This window comes from Sphaeroforma arctica, assembly GCF_001186125.1.
Source record: "Sphaeroforma arctica JP610 unplaced genomic scaffold supercont1.418, whole genome shotgun sequence".
NCBI classification, from domain to species: domain Eukaryota; class Ichthyosporea; order Ichthyophonida; genus Sphaeroforma; species Sphaeroforma arctica.
In genome coordinates, this window is record NW_014040140.1 from 60,427 (window position 1) to 75,699 (window position 15,273).

Below are 15,273 nucleotides of genomic sequence, written 5' to 3' on the forward strand. Positions count from 1 at the left end.
GGCAGTGCGCACAATTAGTGCTTCTGCTATTTAAAGTATGTTACTTGTAGTGTGCTACTTTTAGTATGCTATCTATATATCAGGGATGGTGTTTTGAATCGGTTAGGGTTACACTAGTAGTCTTTGCTCTGTAGATAACTTCAAGCTTGCTAGTATGTGTACCAGTAAATGTGAGGCTAACCGCTGGTAATAAGGCGGTGCGCACAATTAGTGCTTCTGCTATATATAGTATGCTATTTATGGTATACTATTTCTTAAGATATATGTAATGCTGTTGGCCGTAGCTCAGTGCAGCACCACACTTAGTCCATATAGCGATTGCACTCGAACGAGTGTGTATTCGTGTGTAGATCGTTCTGTATGTGTGCTATCTGGAGAGGGAGTGGGCGCTCAGCGGTACACTTGTGACTGCGTAAGCATACTTCTGGTGGTGCTAAAACAGTGCAGCTGTGTATGTACGTGATCGAACGTTTTCTGCATTGAGTTATTGTACAGTAGAGTAGTGGATGTGTCAGAGTACTGTGATGGCAAACGTGTTTGCGAAATCGGTTTTGAAACTGTGCGATACTTTAGGAGTTGTAAGGCTGTGTAGGCGATTGGAGGCCTCGAGATTCACTACGTGTAAGCTACTTGTAAGTCGTATTTGGACAATGTGACATTTTATGAATGTTCGCGTGCGTCTATGTTTGGATGTTTGGGATGTTTGAACAAATACAAACGTATTGGGGCTTTCTGTATAGCCTTATGAAATACAATTCTTATTCGAATACGTTAATTAGATAGGGTGGCTACATACAATAGGGTCGGGTAACCGTGCGAGTGTCCCTGCGTAAAGGTCATTTCAGATACCGCGTTTTTGTGTATGGATAAGGGCTGGGCTTATCCATATGAGCGTGTGAACAGCACGTGATGTGCGGGGTATTGGTTGTGTGGTAGTGCTGCCATAGTCAATATGAGGCGACTTGGTGCATCTACTTGATTCGGGGCTGTCCAACCCCTGCAGTGTGTCTGTATTCGTTTACGTCTATTTTATTTAATCCTGCCGAGAAAAGCGCAGGCGGGGAGTTGACGATGCCAATATTTTATGAGGTCTAACTCACCCACTCATCTATGAAGCTCGTGCTGTTGCATTCAAGCACATACTAAAGCACCCGGATTTGTGCACTTCTCGTGCCTTGGAGGTCTATACCTGTACATCGCCCTCCACCCACGCCGCCTATGACACTAATTGTTGGGCCATCTTGCCAACTGGCGGCACAGGTCACTCCACATCCTATCCCTTCACTCACATCAAGCCGTGCGTCTCTTCACCTACAGCACACCACCCGAAGACAGCAGCGGTGTCACACACGTGTTAGAACACGTGTCCCTGTGCGGTTCGGAGAAGTATCCATGCCGAGACCCGTTCTTCAAGATGTTGTCGCGGTCCATGGCTACCTACATGAATGCCTGGACGGCCAGTGACTATACCATGTATCCCTTCTCCACGCAGAACGCCAACGACTACAACAACCTGCTGGACGTGTACTTGGATGCGGTGCTGCACCCCAGCATTCGTGAGGTACGTGTGCACCTGTTGTGTGGTGTTGTTGGTGCTGGTAGGATTCAGCTTTGCACTTTCATGAGTACATATTCGTGATGTACGTGTGCACCTGTTGTGTGGTGTTGTTGATGCTGGTAGGTTTCAGCTTTGCACTTTCATGAGTACATATTCGTAAGGTACGTGCGCACCTGTTGTGTGGTGTTGTTTGTGCTGGTAGAATTCAGCTTTGTACTTTCATGAGTACATGAGTGGCCCATGGACACTCGCATCCGAGTGGGGCCACTTCCGTACTGGTTTGGTTTTGCGTGCAGTTGTTGTATGCTATTGTGTGGACGGTCGGGTTGGAACATATGTTTATATGTGTGAGAGGTATCTATGATCGCTTGGTCTAAACAGTGGCTACTTTTGTATGGAGTGCGTATTCCCGAGTGGCGTATTGTTTCATAGCGTTCATACATCTCTGCACGTGTACGTTTCTATTTACCGGCGCCATTTGAGGGGGATAAGATGCAGGCTAGTCGATATATACTAAACCGCTGTATTCTGAGTCAGACTTTCATATCGGTGTTACTGTATATATTTTATTAAATGTATACATACATCACCGTCGTTTCACATTCGGTGCGATGAATAACCCCACGGACCATTCATTTGATTGTGTAACGCAGCTCGACTTTTTACAAGAGGGATGGCGCTTGGAGAACGAGAATCCTAACGACAAATCAACAGACCTGCAGTTCAAGGGTGTAGTGTTCAACGAGATGAAGGTATGTCTGCGCCCATTGTATTTCGGACCATTTCTGTGGCCTCAGATGTCCACAGTTTACATCCTTTCAGCTCATCTCCTCGAATTAACCGTGATGTACCCGCCAGAGATGTGCGCTCGATTTATCAGGGATAGGGTTATATGTTTGCGCTTGCTTTATTAGGAATAGGGTTTCATTTAAATCGCGCTGGCTCGGTTCGGCTCGGCTCGGTTGTACATCTTATACACGGGCGTGGTTAAAGAAGTTGCTGATGTTGTCTAAGTGTTGAGTACATGTCGCCCGCGCTGTTTTCTTGAGAATACGTCTCGCACCCTGTGTTTGTTAGACCATGGCATACACTCTGTTTTACTATGAGCATGGTATATACTCTGGGCTTCTTGGTACATTGTATCGCATCTGTTGCCTGTGCCCGTCACTGTTCAGTTGTCACCTGGGTGGGGGTGTATCGGTGCTCGTTTCATCTTCTCATTAGCCTGATCGACACGCATGTTGCGTCTCTATATCCACCGTGGCTCTGCAGGGTGCCCTGAGTGATCCCGACCGCCTCTTTTGCACCCGGTTCCAGCAGGCTTTGTTCCCAGGTATCTACCACGCTCACAATTACATACGCACCACAGATATACATTGTACATATTAGTGTTTATATGATGGTTGCGTATGCATATATATTCGTTACTTGTATCCGAGTTTGCATGCTACTGGTGTGTGTGCGTATGATCGTCACACTGCAGCGGATTAGTATCGGTTAGCATGCATGTATGTGGTTGTGCTCTACAAGGCTGTCTTGCTGAAGTGTTGTTGCCTTTTCGGCAAATTTCTTGCTCTTCTATTGATTCGAAACGACGCTAAAGTATGAATAAACAAAACCATCGGCATAGGCTAGTTGCCGTGTGGCATTTACCAGCCATCAAAACATATACCCGTCACACTTGTGCGCACGCATATCAACCACAGCAATTTGTATACGCACCCCGTTCCAGGCAGCACCTACGGCAACGTATCCGGAGGCGACCCCCCCTCCATCCTCTCCAAACTGGATGTTAACGTCCTGCGCGAGTTCCACCGCACACACTACCATCCCTCTAACGCACGCGTGTACACCTATGGCGATCTGCCGCTGACTCGCCACTTCGAGAGCATCGGGCCGCTGTTTGATTCGTTTGATAAGCTTGTGGCGGATACAGAAGTCGGTCCCGTTCCCCGATGGTAGGTGCAGAGCTGTGCGGTGGGCTTTGGTTGTACTGGAGATGGCTTGTATGTGAAATTGGTTTGAGGGTTTATTTTTGTGCCAGTGTATTAATTTGCGTAGGATATCATACGACGATGTATCAACCACACACCGATTATGGACCAACGTACTTTTTTTTAGAATCGTTAGTTAGACTTGCTCCCGTTTACGGGTTGTAGGTGTAGTGCGACTTTGGGCTATGGTTGTAGCCATGCTGTCGATGTATGAAACGCCTTTGGTTTTAACCTGTACAAGGCGCAGCTGTCATTACGGTTTGTTGTTCACAGATATCCAATTCATTTGCTCACTAGACTCAGCGCCGTCATCCACTACACGAGGAGCATCACTTCGCACTACGTAATTGATTCCGCCCCAATTGAATTCACTACCTTATCAGTAATCGCATATGAATCACATCTAGCTCCGAATATGGATATTCGTGAAATATTATCTTCAGATCCAAACACACGAATCAATTTAAATACTTCAGTCACACAACTTGCTTCTTACCAGTCTTCTAAAGTAATAGCATCTGATAGAGAGATCACATTCAAATATCAATATCACAGGACGGAGCCTTGTGAAGTGATCGCTCACTGTCCACCCGACACTATGGCCGCACACGCCGACCGACAGACCAAGGCTAGCATCGGCTGGTTGCTGCAGAAAGAGGTGAGTGGTTCGGATAGATTTGCAAACGTGCACGTGACCAGTATTGGATTCATATATGCACTCGTATAGTATGACTTTTATCTGAACAATATTTAGATATGCTAGAATAACTTCATCTGTGTGACAGTAACCATATATGCACCCGTGTATTATGTCTATCTGTATGAACAATATTCATATATGCACTCGTATAGTATGACTTTATCTGGTATAACAATATACATATGTGCACTCGAATAGTATGTCTTTATCTGTGTGAACAATGTCCATATATACACTCGTATAGGATTATTGATTTGTTTGAACAATATCCATATATACACTCGTATAGTATGACTTTGTCTGTGCGAAAAATTATTCATGTATGCACTCGTATAGTATGACTTCTGTCTGTGTGAACAATAGCTAACCACATCAGTTGTCACGACACTTGCTGGGTGTAAGATCGAGAGAGAAATATTGCTGAGCGTATTGGCAACCAACCCTTGGTGATGGGTTATATTGTGTCTCTGTTGCCTTAACCGTAAGAGTCTTTCTTATGCTTTTTCAGGATGTGCAGTTCTGTTTGTATTTCCTAGCTCTTGGTAGGTAGTGTCGTGGTTTGACACCATTTCATGGTTGCGCTTTTGCACATTTTCGAATCCTTCTGTAGTGTTGAGTCAGTCGACTCAGAGTTAGCTTCAAACTATTTTTATTATTTTATACTATAATCGCCTACCAAATATATCTTCAGTATCTATTTTACTCGCCAAATTCTACCTTCGCACCTACGGTGTCGTGCAATGACAGCCAGCACGAACCCCTGAAATGCTATACCATGTTCATCTAGTACATATCATCTCATATCACCCCACCAAACACCATCTCTCATCCGATGCCGTCGTCGTATACTATAGGATGCGTACGAGGGTTTCTGCCAACGCATCCTAACATCGCTGCTGGTCGATGGGTCAAGTTCGCCCATGTACATCGCATTGATCGAGTCTCAGCTGGGTACGTGAGTGCGGCTATATTTTGTCTCGCTTATTACTTTCACTCTGATATCTGATATGGTTCACTTCCGTTCTCCACTCTCTGGTCGGGTTTTGATTCTATCGGCTGTTTTATATGCGCAGGTTCCGATTATACGCCCAACACAGGCCTGGACACCAGTACGCGCGAGCCCTCCTTCAGCGTCGGGCTTCAAGGTACAGCTATGAAGCATACCGTAGCATACCGTAGCATACCGTAGCATATCGCAGCATACCGTAGCATATCGCAGCATACCATAGCATACCGTAGCATATCACCTCTACGACATCTATGTAGATTGTGTGGGCCTTGCCGTATGTCTGTGTGTGTGTGTGTGTTTGTGTGTGGGTGGGTGGGTTGTATGTCTGAACTTTAGAATTGAACTACGTGCATGTGGTGCATCAACGTCTCAGAACGTCCGCACGAGAACTTAGTGAACTTTTATTGATGTGGTCGGTGCTGTGAGCGATCGCTGGACATTTGTCGATGGCTACTTCTTGGTTACTGTCCACTAACATGCATGCACCTCACACACTCGCAGGCATTAAGGAGAGCGACATCCCAATGGTGAAGGATATGATTGAGAAGACCATCCAGAAAACCATGGAAGACGGATTTGAGGCCGAACGTGTTGGTAAGGCATTTTAAGGGACATTACATATATATCGATAAAGCGTGTTTTTGCTTATGTTAAATTGTTGGTGATTTTGGGGTCAGTTTCAAATTTTTTGCTTAATATTTGTCCAAATTTAGAGTTATCGGCGAACTCAAACAACCATCAAACCTAAAACTTGTGTCAGAGATTGTGGAACATAGCAGTTACGAAAATATAGCTTGCCCATACAATCATCGAACCCAACGACAGGCCAGAGACTATGCTACATCACAAAACCACGTAGTTGTATGCTTGTTCTGGCATACATCAAATTCAACATCTGTTTATCCACTCTGCCACCTGACACAAAATCATAGAGCCCTTTTCATACCCGTGCTCTCATTGAATGCAATAACTTTTCCTTGTGAGGCTATGACATATCATCATCACAAAGTCACAGATCAGTTGGCTCACTCGTGCAATTGTTGAATCAAACGTCTATTCAGAGGCTGTATTGCATCAGATTGAGTTGTCACAACGGGACCAGACCACATCGTTTGGTTTGGGCCTCGCAGCGGCGCTGATGGGGCCGTGGGTCAACGATTGCGATCCCGTCGAGCTCTTGCAGATCCAAGCTCATGTTGAGAGGTTAGTTTATATATGATCCAAGCTCATGTTGAGAGGTTAGTTTATATATGATCCAAGCTCATGTTGAGAGGTTAGTTTATATATGATCCAAGCTCATGTTGAGAGGTTAGTTTATATATGATCCAAGCTCATGTTGAGAGGTTAGTTTATATATGATCCAAGCTCATGTTGAGAGGTTAGTGTATATGTAATCCAAGCTCATGTTGAGAGGTTAGTGTATATATGATCCAAGCTCATGTTGAGAGGTGAGTGTATATATGATCCAAGCTCATGTTGAGAGGTTAGTGTATATATTGGTAAAGTTCGGGGCTGGAATTGCGTTCGTGGTGAAAATGGGTTGCTCAGGTCTGATGCTAATGTCTATATAGAAAGTGAATTTTACTAGTTGGGAGTACGTATGGGTGTAGCTCGAGGTAGTTAGTAGTCTCATTGGGTGAGTCACGCTCGATCAACGACCCTGCCGTGATTCAGTTAGTGCCCGAAGGCATGATAAGTTTAGTTGTGGTGTCCTACTGACACTGTCGATATAGCTTTGCTGTTGTGTGGTTAAGCTTGGTTTCTGACTGGGATATATATGGATGAATCATTTTACACGTTGACATGGGTAGAGCCGGAATTACACGCCGGTACCAATGTTTGGGATCCAATTTGTTCTTGTCCACTAATTTGTTTTTATCAACTCGTTTGCTAACTGAGCATTCGGTTGAGCCTGTCTTGCGAAGGCTGTCGCAGTACGTGACTATGCAAAAACTAGTATACTACCATCAAGCGAAAATCGGGCACATACAACTAGATATACCACGATATACTTGCAAGTTGTCGTGTTGTTCTGCAGAGCAGCTCAGAGGTGCTTGTCACGTAGTAGTCTGAAACGAAGTTCTGATCCATTCCCCATCCTGTGCTTTGGGCAGATTCCGCACCGACATGGCTGATCCATACTTTGTCAAGAATTTCTTCGAGCGCCATCTGATATCCAACCAGCACAGGCTGACCTTTATTATGACACCGGACGAGAAGTTCACGAACAATCTGGCACAGCAGGAAGCCGACTATCTCAAGGAAGTCGTGTCCACGTATGTTGTATATCATATCCCCATACATACCAGATACACCGAGTTGTGTGATTTGGGTGGTTCGAGTGCCTGGCACAACAGATCTACGTTTTGTATTTACTGAGCGTCATAGGGAGTACGGCGTAGAGAGTTTCGCAATCTGCACCCGTTGCAAGTGCTTTCCAGATAAGGCGAACGTCGGTTCAATCGCATCGTAGTACGCTGTTCATCTTGTGGGACATGCGGTCAGTGCTTATCCTGTGGGTATTCTGTTTATGCAGACGATGTGCGTAGCAGGGTGTCTTTCCCCAAGCTTATACATACCTTCTCGTGAAAACATACTTCCTGTCTGTAGGTATGAAATGAAAAGTATCTCATGAAGTGGACATATATACGTGATGATAGACCGTTGTATCTTTAGTATAAATAAGATGGTTCACATCGTTTATGGTTGCACAGTAGCATGATGGTCCTATTTCGAGTATGTTACTTTCTTAGTATCACTGCTTAAGTATACCTGCATCGTTATAGTTACTCACAAATGTATTTTCCGCATAAACCTTTACTACGCTCAAGTATTCGTGTTAACTGCTAGCAAATTGGTTGTACTTCATCGGTACCCTTCACACGATTTGTCGGATGAGTCTCGTGACCTCCGAGGCCTGACACTACAGACTAAGCAGAGAAGGAACTCGCATTGATAACTATAGAATCAGTCGTAGACATACGATTCTTAAGCTACATACAGTGCTCAAGTGTGTGTTTTTCGCCATCTAACTAACCTACTCAACACTCAGTTTATCAGACGAATCTCGTGACCGCGTGTACGAGCAAGGCCTGCAGCTGCTGAAAGAACAGGAGACGACACCCGATCTCAGCTGCCTGCCGACTTTGCGAGTGGAAGATATCGAGCGCAAGGTATGGCATGCTATGCGGAACTGTGTCTTTGGGCCGGATAAACTATGGTTTTCATCAATGCTTTTACAATGTGTAATTTATATATGTATACGCATGCATATACGTACACTTGTATCATCACAACGGCTTACACACTCTTCTCTCGCGTTTACACGATACTTTTACAATGTGGAATTGGCATGTGTATTGTCATACATTAACGTACACTGGTATCATCGCAACGGCTTACACACACTCTCTTCTCTCGCGATTCTGCCATCAGATCCACCAGGTGGCGCGCGAGAAACGCTCGCTGTCGACGTCCAAGGGCGCGTCGGTAGACACACAATTCTGTGAGCAACCCACGAATCAGATGACCTACATGCGCACCATCTTCAACACTCAGAACGTCCCAGCGCATCTCAAGCCTTACATCCCCTTGTTCTGTAGTGTCCTCCCGTCCCTGGGTGCTGGTAGCAGGTACATTCCTGTGTATATCCTGGGCTGTCTATCCGATCGCATGTGTTCGCATGTGTAATGGTGGTAGTTCGATAGCGCTGGGTGTTACTTTTTATCCACCGCTTGAGTCCTCTATATTTATCATTGCAATCACTTTATCAATCTGTACATGTGCACAGATGTGTGCTCTACGCTGGCAGGTAGTTACATGATGTTTCCTACTGTTATATAAGTTTGTAGCAGATTATATAGTGTGTATATACTCTCAAAATATATTACTTTATTTTATTCACCGGCAGAGACTACCGCGAGTTGGGTCAAAAAACGAAACTATGGACTGGCGGTATCCGTCTGAGTCCTTTGCTGGTGCAGGATCGAAACGATACATCGAAGCACTCGGAGGGTATTATGTTACTGGCAAGGTGCCTGGATCGGAACTTAGAACACACTACCTCGTTGTGCTCAGATATTCTAAACGAATCCCACTTTGATGGTAGGTCATGCATATATATCACACATCTATGTATGTATGTATCTATATATTATCTATGTATCTATGTATCTATGTATATATGTATCTATTATTATCTATCTATTATATATATATATATATATATATATATATATAATGTATATATATATATTGTATACATATATTATGCAGGACAGCATAAGGCGTATAGAGCTTGTACTCCTGCCAGGCACTGGCTACACGCTACTACCACATTCGATACCCCTATAATATATACTTACCATGTATCGAATACCTCTTAAACACGAACAAGGGCTTTTCACGCTGGTGAAGATAGTATACAATGTCATAGACAACAGCGTGTCTCATGCGGGGCAGCATGTACCACCCAGAGCCTGCACATCAAACAACCCCTGCCAGCGCACTAGTACCATACTGAATATCCCCGTTATATACATTTATTTCCCTTTAAAAACCGCTCAGGCACAGAACAACGGCTGTACACGCTGGTGAAGATGGCGTATAGTGATATGGCCAACAGTGTATCTGATGCGGGTCATCATTTCGCCATCACCCGTGCCGCTGCGTCGCTCACTCAGTACGATGCCATGACCGAGGTCTACGGCGGGTTGACTCAGGTACACACATATCTCACGGTCCTTCGAGTCCAATTGACTATAGTTTGAGACACATGTGGTTTTCTGGGTATGGGTTCAATTGGGATGGCTAGATCGGGTGTGGTATATGTTGTAAGCATATCCGTGGCATAGTGACTGACTGAGGTGGCCACGAACACCCAGCATGTGTCGTATGTACTCAAGTATTTAATAGTATTTTAACCGGTGACTCTACCTGACAGCGAATGTCTGTTGTGGATGTTGCACAACTTGCCCTTCGCCATCACATCGTTAACACGCATCATCTGTGTACATCCCAGTCTGAATTCTTATCATCACACAACTCCGGGGCCTATTCCACCGCAATCCCCTATCCACCACCAAACATCACACCATTTGCGGCAGATCGACTTCATGCGCAAACTAGCCGAACAACAGGACCAGCAAGAAATCCTCAGCAAACTGCGCGAACTTGCCTCACATGTGTTCATGACGTCCAATGCGAGGTGCGCTATTAACGCAGACAGCATCGGAATGCGAGCGGCCGAGACACAACTGGAACGGCTACTCAACACACTCCCCAGTGACCGGCCTACGGTAATTGATACGGATTGGATGTGGTTTAGCTCAATGCATTTGCACGATTTTACGTTTATTTGCATTTGTGAGTATCTTTGTTTGGGTGTTGAGATGAAGTTTGTTGTCTTTGCGGTTGATGCGTCATGCTTGTCGATGCCGGCAACAGACAGCAGCCCGAGGGCTGTAGAGGCACGCATACAACGGCTACCTGCTTGATTCCTCTCCTCGGCCGCACTACAGCTGAAACTGAACTCTATATGCGCATGAGTAGACGGAGAATATACATTTTCTGCAATTATTCATAGCAATGCTTTTAAAACATATATATAATGCCTCCTAGACCTCACACCTGATCCTGACGGCCAACGCTTGATGTCCAATTGGCAGCGTTGACATAGCTTGGACGGTGACTCGAAAGGTACCGCTTTTACTATCAGTGCATAATAGGCTGTTTGCCTGATTGATGCTCACACATGCGTATAATTGCACCGTACGCTATGCTTCCTATACATGCACAGCAATCGGGGTCAAATGAATCTAGTGGGGAGTATAGCCTGCCCTCGTTCAATCAAGAGAAGCTGTACGTGCCTCTGCCAGTCAATGTGAATTTTGTGGCGAAGAGTGTCGCGTCAATACCTAGCAATCACGAGGATAGCGCTACACTCCAGGTAAGTAGGCTTGGATTGGTTTGGCTTGGTTTGGCTTGGCTTAATTTGGCTTGGTTTGGTTTGTTTTGTTTTTCTTTGGTTTGGTTTGGCTTGGTTTAGTTTGGTTTGGTTTGGTTTGGTTTGGTTTAGTTTGGCTTGGGTTGGTTTGGTTTGGTTTGGTTTTTTTAATATTTGGTTTGGCTTAATTTGGTTTGGTTTGGCTTGGCTTGACTTTGTTTGGTTTGGCTTAGCTTGGTTTGGATCGATTTCGTGTTACACATGCTATTGTATTGATGTAGACGAGAGGTGCAAGCATAATACTGGTTAGTCTAATTGGTATATTTGTATCTACTCATCATGCTGAAGCATATGTATACATACTATTATATCGCAGATCTGGTGTTCTTCTTTGTATTCATTATACGCAGATATACATGCGAGTATACGCGCACGTAGTAACCTTCTCTTCAACTCTAGTGTTCTCCATTTCACTCGGCTGTGAACTATACACACTAACGATACATTCATCATACATGCATGTGGTGTATATAGAATCTCACATGAATCTTTCGAAATGTTCGTTCTCTTGACTAGAAGAATGCCCCTTCACACTACTAGGTAGAATATAGGGACACTCTCTTCAGTACCTGTAGTAGCTCGTGTCCCGATTCTCATATGGCAATAGCTGATCCCCACACATTGGACCCGCCGCTGTAGAGTGACCGCGGCGTGTGGTTCTCAGACGCAAATCCGACTCACACAGATCGGAGACACCACCTGCGCTTTTATATTTCTTCCTTCACTTTATTGTCCGTGAGTGTACAGATCCGTTACTGCCTCAGGCGTCACATGGCGTGAATCTACATCTAGTTTACGGTCGACACCCATCCCAATCACACCCTCGCACACGCTAAGCCCCACATAGCTACGCACTCATTAACCCGCCGATTCGATTTGTGTCGTGTGTTGACATCTGCTAACACCACAGGTGCTTACGTCGTTGCTGAGTGCAAAGTTCCTGCATCGCGAAGTGAGAGAAAAGAACGGCGCGTACGGAGGCGGTCTGAGTGCGGGGTCCGGCAGTCTATCGTACTACTCCTACCGTGACCCAGGTGTGTATTGATCACTTGTGTGGCCCTACGCACGAGGAATATTAACAGTCATGGCGGTCCTATCAGTAGGTCAATGTGGTGTGGTAGTCTGGCGTATGATACCTTGCAGGATTGAAAGGATGCTGAGCTGCTTCGCACTGTTCATACCTTCCACTGTACCCTCGTGATTTGCTATAGTCGACAGCTAGACAACACTGCCGTGGTTGTACGAATACCTACCATGGTTTGCATATAGCCCGAACAAGGCAGCTATCTACGCAACCAAACGTACAATTCATCAGTTGGTGGCACGTGTGTGGCGCACTGTGTACTCGAGCTTGGGCAATCCATGAGTAAGAGAAGCCATATCTAGATTATCAAACACGTGTGTGTGCCAATTGCGATCGCCCTTTATTTCAAAGGTTCTAGTCCTGAAGTGACGCACATACATATGTAGCCCCGTTTAATTCTTCCACTCATCTAAGCACTCGCGTCAAATCTACACACACGTCTAATCTCTCTAGGATTCGAAGCAACCCTGAAAGCCTACAACGAGGCACCGCAGTACCTACTGTCTGGAGACTACTCAGAATCCGATGTGGAGGAAGCCAAACTAACGGTTTTCCAACGTATGGACAAACCGGTGTCTCCGGGATCTAAGGGCATGTCTGGGTTCGTTTATGGAGTGTCCAACGAAGCCAGACAACGGCACAGAGACAGGCTGTTTGCGGTGGATCGAGAAGCGCTCGTACAGGCGACGAACAAGTATGTACTTCCGCATTATCTGGATATTGTCTTGCCCGGCTATAACCTATGAGCTGTATTCTTAGGCTGTTATTGTGTTTTATTTATTGGTGGTATCCGTGCTTCTTGCCGGGCTGTTGTCTTACTCGGCCATAACTTATGAGCTGTATTAGGCTCTTATTGTGTGTGGTTTAACGGTGGTATCCATGCGTCTTACCAGGCTATTGTCTTCCCCAGCTATAACCTATTAGCTTTATTCGTAGGCTGTTATTGTGTGTGGTTTAGTGGTGGTATCCGTGCGTCTTACCGGGCTATTGTGTTACCCGGCTATAACCTATGAGCGATATGCTTAGGCTGTTATTGTGTGTGGTTTAGTGGTGATATATATATATATATGGGCCGTGAGACTGATTTAGCCCAGCTCAGCCGATGTGTACAACATAGTACTCTCTAACTGTGGTTGTGGTGTGGAGCATGTCGCCCTTGGTGGGTGTTTGGTGATATTTGTGGTGGCATACTCGCGACTGGGACAGTTGTTGTCGTCTCGTTAGCTATTGTAGGCAAGTGCGACATCCTTCTATGTTGCTCTATCCGAGATCGAACTTGTGAGGCTACGTTCGTCTCATTTTCTATTGTTGTGCGTGTCTGGTCAATACATGTGAGTGTCCTCGGGGGATGTGAGTTGTTGGTAAACGTATCTTTTTTTATTATGATCTCATTCAGTTGACAACGTTTATTGACTCTCCTAGTCTGTATCAGCTGTACGTGAGCGGGGCTGTCAGTTCACAGTTGCCTCTGGCCCACAACACTCCCGTCACTCTTTTCATATTTTTGAACGTCTCATGACATGATGACGCTTTGCTCGCGGCTGCCAATTGAAAGTGCCGCATTTTGTGACCTATGAGTTGTGGAGAATAATCGTCATTGATGTCATCAAACTTCACACTTCATTTCCGATCTGGTCTTGACTTGACTTTTCCACTGAATCACGCTCTGTGTATTGTTGGCTCTGTGTATTGTTGGCTATGTGTAATTTGGCTGAGTGTATTGTTGGCTCTGTGTATTTTGGCTCTGTGTATTTTGGCTCTGTGTAATGTTGGCTATGTGTAATTTGGCTCGGTGTATTGTTGGCTCTGTGTAATTTGGCTCTGAGTATTGTTGGCTATGTGTAATTTGGCTGAGTGTATTGTTGGCTATGTGTATTTTGGCTCTGTGTATTGTTGGCTATGTGTAATTTGGCTGCGTGTATTGTTGGCGCCGTGTATTGTTGGTTCTGAGTAAGGTTCGTTCCATTTGCACAATCTGTTGCACAGTGTGTGGGCGACATTCTACCACTGTCCATAGTGCTGACCTAATAGACATATTTCGTCGTACTTTCAGCATGTGTTCCTTAATAAACTAGTCTTTATTCTGATTTATCTAACGTAGTTGCCGACGTGTATATCTCAGTTTATGTTGAATTGTATCGTTCTTCTATTCAAGCCAGGCTGCGACAGAATGTATCTATACACATTAAATAATATTCATGCACCTCTTATGTATTCAGATATTTGGTCAACCGACAGGATGAGAAAACGGTCATCATCGGTCCAGGTGAAGACGCACAAACATTCGAAAAGATGGACGGCTGGTCTATCAAAGCATAATTTTGATACCCTCAGTAATTAGGCCATAGGTGTCAGTATGTAGTCAATAAAATAGATAGTAACCTGAAACGACCGGTGGTAGACAACATACTCAAGCAGAGAGCTGACAAGAGTCAGGCACTTTGTACTAGACCCTCGTTCTACTTGCAGTTAATCTGACCTCGTTTTTGATGTCATCAGAATCGAGAAAAAAATCTCGAAATAAACGTTACGTGGACATGAGAGAATCGTATGCATCGAGCTCTGTGCCATTCAAACATGCTCATAAGTAGCAGTCCTACAACTGGGTATGAGATGCAATGAGGCTATCAACTTTTTTGGATCGACATTTACACGCAACTTACGTTGATCGGACATTTTTGCAACTCTTGAGTCTTGTATATGTTAAAACGAATCAGAATCTGTCTGTATGTATATATATATATATATATATGAATGGATGTATATATGCATGTATGCATGTATACAAATAAGTATAACAGTATTTATGAAAGCATGTATGTACGTATGTATGTATGTATGTATGTATGTATGTATATATGTATGTATGTATGTGTGTGTGTATATGTATGTACGAATGTATGTATGTATGTATAGACAGATTT

At 44.6% G+C, this 15,273-nt stretch overlaps 1 protein-coding gene across 1 annotated transcript in view; it reads left to right on the forward strand.

The window, feature by feature from the left end:
• Window positions 1–14,947, forward strand: part of SARC_06065 (hypothetical protein) — a gene marked incomplete at its 5' end in the record, with an annotated part of 16,022 nt that extends 1,075 nt beyond the window's left edge. Inside the window, 19 exons of the mRNA XM_014300054.1 lie at window positions 1,318–1,561; window positions 2,212–2,310; window positions 2,831–2,891; window positions 3,291–3,516; window positions 4,108–4,210; window positions 5,107–5,203; window positions 5,326–5,397; window positions 5,763–5,855; window positions 6,323–6,464; window positions 7,376–7,537; window positions 8,314–8,434; window positions 8,697–8,893; window positions 9,172–9,365; window positions 9,828–9,982; window positions 10,367–10,558; window positions 11,059–11,208; window positions 12,176–12,299; window positions 12,803–13,043; window positions 14,569–14,947. Of these exons, the coding sequence (XP_014155529.1) occupies window positions 1,318–1,561; window positions 2,212–2,310; window positions 2,831–2,891; window positions 3,291–3,516; window positions 4,108–4,210; window positions 5,107–5,203; window positions 5,326–5,397; window positions 5,763–5,855; window positions 6,323–6,464; window positions 7,376–7,537; window positions 8,314–8,434; window positions 8,697–8,893; window positions 9,172–9,365; window positions 9,828–9,982; window positions 10,367–10,558; window positions 11,059–11,208; window positions 12,176–12,299; window positions 12,803–13,043; window positions 14,569–14,668 (2,773 nt within the window). The 3' untranslated portion in view covers window positions 14,669–14,947. The remainder of the gene's footprint in view (window positions 1–1,317; window positions 1,562–2,211; window positions 2,311–2,830; window positions 2,892–3,290; window positions 3,517–4,107; window positions 4,211–5,106; window positions 5,204–5,325; window positions 5,398–5,762; window positions 5,856–6,322; window positions 6,465–7,375; window positions 7,538–8,313; window positions 8,435–8,696; window positions 8,894–9,171; window positions 9,366–9,827; window positions 9,983–10,366; window positions 10,559–11,058; window positions 11,209–12,175; window positions 12,300–12,802; window positions 13,044–14,568) is intronic.
• Between the last annotated feature and the right edge of the window lie 326 nt (window positions 14,948–15,273).